Source organism: Aptenodytes forsteri, unplaced genomic scaffold (assembly GCF_000699145.1).
Source record: "Aptenodytes forsteri isolate BGI_AS27 unplaced genomic scaffold, ASM69914v1 Scaffold393, whole genome shotgun sequence".
NCBI classification, from domain to species: Eukaryota; Metazoa; Chordata; class Aves; order Sphenisciformes; family Spheniscidae; genus Aptenodytes; species Aptenodytes forsteri.
The window spans coordinates 15621-22506 of NW_008796190.1; the positions used below are offsets into that span (position 1 = coordinate 15621).

The 6886-nt window shown below is 58.2% G+C and overlaps 1 protein-coding gene across 1 annotated transcript; it reads left to right on the plus strand.

Moving 5' to 3' along the window:
- Positions 1-352: 352 nt before the first annotated feature.
- LOC103906137 lies at positions 353-6866 on the plus strand. Its single transcript, XM_009287976.1, has 5 exons — positions 353-458; positions 695-941; positions 1678-1761; positions 2507-2792; positions 4654-6866. Exons 1-5 carry the CDS (start codon positions 353-355, stop codon positions 4822-4824), a joined length of 894 nt encoding a protein of 297 aa, XP_009286251.1. The 3' UTR covers positions 4825-6866.
- The last annotated feature ends 20 nt before the right edge of the window (positions 6867-6886 follow it).

Sequence of the window (6886 nt, forward strand, 5' to 3'; positions counted from 1 at the left end):
AGCTGCCTGCAGGCATCGGGGGAGCCGGGCTGGTGCCAAACAGCGGGGCTGGGCAATGGTTCCAGGCGGCTCGAGCAGCTGCTGCGTCCCCGGGTGGGAGCCTGAGCCCCCGCGGGGCAGTCGGACCCGCTCCAGGGCGCAGGCAGAGCTGCTGCCTTCCCCCGCTGCCGGCCACCTCCAGCCATCCCCCTGCAGCCAGCGTGGCCTCGCTTGGACGTCGCGGCAGGAGAAGCTTTTCCCACTTCCCTGGTGTTAATTTAGCTCTGGGGGTGGGCGTAGGAAGGAGGCTGGTGTGCTGCCTTTCGGGCACGGAGGGAAGGTGGTGGGCGCCCTCCCGTGATGGAGGGACACGATGGGAGGCACTGCCGTGGGCGGCCCTGGGATCCGCTGGCAGGTGTCAAAGACGCTGGCGCAGCGTTGGCTCTGCCGGGTGCTGCAGAAGAGGTGGTGCCCACGAGGTGGGCGAGCAGCAGGGTGCAGCAGTGCACCCCGGACAGTGCGGGAGAGACGGGGTGATGGGAGCTAGTAGCGTTTGCAGCCGGGCAGCATGGAAGGAGACTTGGAGATGAAGAACTGAGGAGAGCAGGCTGGGATGATGGAAGGGCCACGGGGGGCAAAGCTTTGGCTCCTGCTGCCGAAACCTCCCTTGACCTGTCTGATGTTGGGCCTTGCGGGGTGCCTGGCTCTGTGGCAGGGCCAAGTGGCGTGCGCTGGCCGCGGCTTATTCCTGGAGCTGTCATGGAGACGGGTAAGAAGAGCCGGGCTCCTTCAGGCCGTGTGTGGGCGAAGCCCTGCAGCATGCAGGAGCTGAAGATCGTGACGAGACTCTCGCCACCTTCCCCCGCCTTTGCTCCCCCTTTCGATCCCCTGGGGATCCCCATGGATGGGGGCATGAGGAGGAGCCTGCGCGGCTGGGGCTCCGAGTGGGATGCGCCGAGCCTGTGCGTCACGCTGCTGCTCCCAGCTCCAGTTGTCCCAGTTGTGACTGTCGGGAGCTGCCATTAACTCAGGTTTGCTTTGTCTTTTTGAGACGCAGCCGAGGCGCCTTTGCGCATGCGCTCTTGCAGCCTCTGCAGGGAGCTGGCCCCCGGGGCCGCAGCCACGCCGCGAAGAGCTGCTCCCCCAGGTCAGCACCAGTGGAAGATCACATTGGAAACCTCTTGCAGTGCCAGCAATGCTTTCCAACTCTGGGGGCTTGCGGGCTCCAGCTCCGCTCTTGGCCACCTGGGAAGGGAAGTCCCGGCAGTCGAACGCACAGGAGCACGTCCCCTTAACGCCACCAGGCCGAGCTTCAGTGCCTCGTCCTTGGGGAGCCTGGGACTCCCATCCCACCCGCCTCCACCTTGCGTGATTGTCAGCTGCATCCTGCCGGCTTGCTGGTCCTGTCCGATGCCGAGGGCTTTTCTGTTTCACAGATGGGGTGGAGGCTTGCGGTGGCAGTGTTCTGCCATGCTTATTGCGTGGAGCGTGCCACCTCTGGTGGGCTGGGAGCGGTTCAGGGCCTCAGCGCTGGGGAGAAGGTGCACGTGGCATCCATTGGTGCAGCCAGGCTGGCAGGAGCAGAGCTGCCGCTGCCAAGTCTGCCAGCATCGTCCCTGCTGGAAAGGGAACAGCGATGAAAAACGCCCCTTGCCAACATCCCATGAAACAGCAACTCGCGCAGTGGCTTGGCCCCAGGTGGCTGCTGGCGGAGGTGGCCAGCGGTGATGTGTTCCCATTGGAGCTGGGCCAGTGGCCAGCTGGAACTCGGCCTTGCCGCAGGTGAGGCTCTCCAGGCCCTGCTGGGGCCCTGACTCCTTCCCACCCCAGACTGAAGCTCCTGTCCCCAGGCCTGCAGCCCTCCCCCGGAGGGGGGGAATGCGCCTCCCTGAAGAGAGAGGCTGGTGGTTGGGGAGCAGATCCCAAGCCCTGCACTGGGAACCTCCCTTTGGGTGTCATTGCTCAGCTGATGCTTCTTCAATAGCTGGGTTGGGGGGGCTGTCTCAAAGCCCCTGCAGAGGAGCCAGGTGACAACCAGGACCTGGCATCTCCTGTCGCAACCAGTCCCAGGGGTCCCAGGCTTCAGGCAGACTGGGTGGCTTCCCGGAACATCCTGAAACTCCTGTGGCTGTGAAACACACTAAAACGCTGCTTTGCTGCCTGTGCTGGTTGTCATTCCCGATAAATTGGTTTTGGAGCAGAAAGGCTTCTTCTATCTCAGCCGTACTGCAATGGGGTGCAGCAAGGCTGAACCCTCCCAGCACCGCAGTGTGCTGCTGCAGGCTGTCATGCTGGGCAGCTCTGGACTGATGGTTGTCGATGCTGGTCTGACTTGTCGCTGGTCGGGGAAGATGCTTGCCCAGCAGCGATTTGCAGTGACGTTTTAAGCCCAGTTTGCAAAGCCAAATGTCAGTGCAAGAGCCTGCAGGGGCTCCCATCTGGGAAGAAGGCAGGGAGAGGGTCCGTCTCAGCCTGTTTCCACAGGTACTGGAGGTAAAAGCTGTTTCTGGCTGGGAAGGTGTTTATAATATTCTCCGAGTGCGTCTGGGTTTTCCAGGGGACCACACCTTGCTCGGCAAGCCAGGTGCTGGGGTTTGGACGTGCTGCTGAATATTGTGTTACGGCATCACAGGTGTGTGTTTTTCTGTGGGGCTGAAGGGCTTTCCACCCCCCTCTTTGTTTTTCAGGACACGCAAGAGAAGGAAACCGTCACCCCTGAGAGAGCAGAAGAGGCAAAACTGAAGGCCAAATACCCCAACCTAGGCCAGAAGCCTGGAGGCTCCGACTTCCTCATGAAGAGACTGCAGAAAGGGGTATTTATTTCTCAGCCACGGCTCATCCGTGTCCTCTTCTCCCTCAATGGCACAGGCAGCCAAGCTCTGACCAGGCCAGAGGAATCACACCAAAATTCCCCAGGTCAAAAAGTCTGCTGAACCCAGGGGCAGGCTCCTTTCAGTGCCTGCGCTGGACGTGGCACCCAGTGGGCACAAACCTGAAGCAGTGAGGGCTTCTGTGGTCAAGCAAGAAGGGTTTGTGCCTGCTCAGAACCCAAAAGCTGCCGCCTCTCAGGTGGTTTTGCTCTGCATATCTCCATCCAGTGGTGGATCCCACCCTGTCCTCCACACCCTGGCCCGAAACCTGGGGTCTAGAGGTGAAACAAGCGCATAAATCCCCCCCTGCCTGCTGCTGTGCTCCCTGGGGTTCAGTGGGCCACTGAGATGCTGCAGACCCGAGTTTTTCTCTCTGGTCTGCACTTTGCCTGGGTTCTGGGCTGGTGCAAAGGGCACTGAGAATGCCAGTGAGTCAGCTGGCTGCATCTCCATTGCTGGCACCAGTGTAAAAAGCCAACCCTCTGACTGTGCTCCCTGGAAATGTAATTAAATCCCTCTCCGCGAGCCATCTGTAGCCTGCTTGGGTTGTCACTGCTGGCTCTCCTCCTTGCGGAGGCTGGTGCAGAAAACATAAATCCCTCCTGAACTGCTGGCAACCAGTGGCCGCGTGCCTTCCCCAGCTCTGAACACACGGTGTCTCCGTGTCACGCTGCACAGGGTTTGGCTCTGTCCTGCTGCTTCCCTTTCAGCTTGCACTGACAGCAGTCCCCTCTGCCTGAGCAGCTGCCGTGTGCGCGTGCTCGCACTGTTGATGTGATCACCGGGACTGTTTTAGGTACCAGCTCCTAAAGCAAGCACAGAAAGGAGGGTTGTTTAATGGCTTGGTGCTGAAGTGGGGAAGGGCTCTTGGTTAGGACTGGGCTCATTGGGGCATGACGGCGCATCAGGGCAGAACCGGGCTCTTCAGAGCTCCGTCTGCCCAGCAAAGCCCTGTCTGTAGCACCAGCGCAAGCTCTGCTTTGGTGTTCAGCCTTTCCTACGCCGCTGCGGGGGGTGAAGCAGCGCCGTGAAGGAGCACAGAGTCCCATGATAAGGGGATAAGGGAGTGAAATGCCCTTTGAACCCCGGGTCGGTGGTGCTGTGCAGCAGGGAGGTGTCCTCCGGCCACGTCTTTGCAGGCATTTCCCTGCGTCATTTCGGCTGTTGGGAGCCTGGATGGTCCAGCGAAGGCCTTGGCACCGGCCAGGCTGTGCTCCTTGGGGAGAAAATCCTGCCCCTGTCACACCGGCTCATCTGTTCACCAAACCAGAATAAACCGTATCAGCAAACATCCCCTGGCTTTGCCACTGTAGCTGGGCCTCCCCTTGGAGACGTCTGCTGACGTGGCTGTGCCTGCGTTTGGCTGTCTGGGGGTCTCTGGACTGGGATTGAATCCCTGTCACACTGAGTGGGATGCAAGGACAGACCAGGACAAACCTGGTCTTTGCCCAGCAAGCGCCACGCCAAGCAGTGAAAGTTCACAGGCTACCCACGCCCAAAGGTGGGTCAAAGGGAGAAAATGCACCCTGGTGTCTCGAATCAGGCAGGCAGCTGCTGTGGGGCAAAGCTTCTTCCAGCTGGGGCAGGTCTGAGTCACTCTGGGGTTTGTGGGTGGGTGCTAAAGGCCTTTTAAATTGGGCCAGTCTCCCTTGGATTTTCCCCTTGCGTGATGTTTTGGTGACCTGGTTTCGAGCAACTCCAGCAGCTCCTTAAAGGACCATATTTGTGGCCAGATGTCTGTATCTCTGCTATGTCCCCACACTCCTGCAAATCAAAGTAACCCAAATTCCTCTCCCTCTTCCAGCAAAAATACTTTGATTCTGGTGACTACAACATGGCCAAGGCAAAGATGAAGAACAAGCAGTTGCCGAGTGCGGGGCCAGACAAGAACCTGGTGACAGGAGACCACATCCCCACACCGCAGGACCTCCCGCAGAGAAAATCCTCGCTTGTAACCAGCAAGCTGGCAGGGTAGCCTGCGCTCACAGGCTGGGTTTTTTCCTATTTTCTTTTTTTTCTTTTGGCTAAATGGATTGAACTTCACTGTACCATAGGGACGGGAGCACCAGAATCCACATAGTTATTTGAGTATTTACAGTGAACACACACCAAAACCGAGAAGGCGAGCAAGAGGTATCAGTAGCCCAGGATGCACAGGCAGATTTGATTGGGCCGTTCCTTTTAGCGAGTCGGTTTGCTGCCTTAATTTTCATGCTGTTTGAGACCATCCTCGCTTGCAGAGCCACTGAAGCGCTGCCTCCTCACTGGGAGAGTCGAGCAGCCCCGGGAGAAGCAGGAAAGTGCTCAGAGGAGTTGCTGTTTGCTTGGCACCAGGTAGGAGGGGAGAGCTTGGAGCTGTGGTGTGTGAATGCTTTTCAGGCGTCGGGTGTCTGCAGAGGAAGAATCAGCTGGGCAAAAGGTGCGGTACATGATCTGGAAGTTTAGTTAGGTGTGTGTGTTAGAGCTTCTAAGTGAAGAAATTAGCTGATATGCAAAAAATTACGTGGCTGCGTTGCTGGGCTGAGCTGCCTGGGGTCTGTCCCCTGCTTGCACAAAGCAGCTGAGCTCACAGGAAGGAATGATGCATCCAACGGCTGCAGGAGAGTGGCAGGGAAGTGTTTGAAACAGTCCTCGTGGCTTGGAGCTGTGATGAGGCGTTTGCTGTTTCAGGGGTAGAGCCCCACCACACCTGCATCTGAGTGTGGCTGTGACGGTGGGGCACGGCGTGAGGCTCGCAGCTGCCCCAGAGGGTTTGGGGACAGTTTCTCTCCCTGGTCAGTTCTGGCCAGCGAGGCTGTCTGCCTTGGCAGGGGTGAGAGACAGCTCCTCTCCCGGCTGCCAGGTAGGCAGCGAAAGGTGGTGAGCTGAATCCCACCAGCAGCAGGGCGCTTGGGACACAGGAGAGAGTGGCCAAGCAGGCAGGCAGAGCCCTCTCTGGTCGCATACAGCCCCTGCCTGATGCCCAGACTTTGGTGCTTGCAAAGCGGGGGTCGGCAGCAGCCGGTGAGACAGATGTGAGCTGTTGGAGCCGATCTCTGGAGGGAGAGAGGCAGGACTGGGAATAACCACCCTGGAAGGGAAGAAAGCACCGGAGGCAGAGAGCATGGAGATTAGGAAGAGAGGAGCGTAGAGGCAAATCTGTTTTGACAGTGTCAGGCACCCCAAGCTTGGATTTCTTTCTTTTTTCTCCCTTTTTTTTCTTCTTGCCTTTTCTTGTTTCCAGGCCTGGGTAGGGGGGGAACCCCAAAAAACAAAACAAAAGGCTGGTGTGATGGCTGCAGCCTGCAGATTGACGTATATGCATCGATATATTGCGCGATTGGTGCATATACTGTCCACTCCTCATGCAGCGGAGATGAAGCGGCCTCCTGTCCTGTGCAGCGGAAGGTCTCGGCATGCCTGTGCCAGGGCAGCACTAAACCTGCCCGGTTAAGGCCCAGTTTTGAAGGCATGTGGGCAAAAGGAAGCCGAGTGGACTTTTTTGGGGGGGTTTTGTTTGGTTTTTTTAGGGGTTCCCGTTGGGTCAGGGGAAACCAAGGCAGGGCACGGCTTTCCTTACGTGCATTCTTGGCTGGCTGACGCAGGCTTTCCTGAGAACCTGGTTTACTCGTTGCGCTTTCCTGCTGCTGGCTGGAGCGAGGAACACGGTGTTGCTTCCCGGGAGAGTGCCAAGGGTGTGCTCAGATGCTTGTGTCTGCCTTCAGGTGGTTTGGAGTAAGCCAGCCGCAGCTCCACTCATCAGGGCACTCCAAGCAAGGGGCTCCGTTGCCAGCCCCGTGGCTGCAGAGAACAGTTTTCGGTTTGTGGAGCGGGCAAGGAGCGTAGCGGGATTGGGGGCTGCCCACTTGTCACCATGGGTCCGTGCTTTGGTCTCTGTCACCTTTCCAGACCCTGTTTGACCTGGCCAGGGCGGTGCTGGCAGTGGCTGTGCAACCTCCTTGGATGTTCTGCTGTCCCAGCCATGTTGTAAATAGATATGAATCATATATATAAAAATATATATAATTTTTTACATGTTCAACTCTCCTCTCTTCTAG

Coding starts and splice junctions, on each gene's coding strand:
- LOC103906137 (XM_009287976.1), top strand. CDS start 353: ATGGGAGGCACTGCCGTGGGCGGCCCTGGGATCCGCTGGCAGGTGTCA. Junction 942..1,677: donor GAGTGGGATGCGCCGAGCCT/GTGCGTCACGCT, acceptor GCTTGGCCCCAG/GTGGCTGCTGGCGGAGGTGG. Junction 2,793..4,653: donor TGAAGAGACTGCAGAAAGGG/GTATTTATTTCT, acceptor TCCCTCTTCCAG/CAAAAATACTTTGATTCTGG.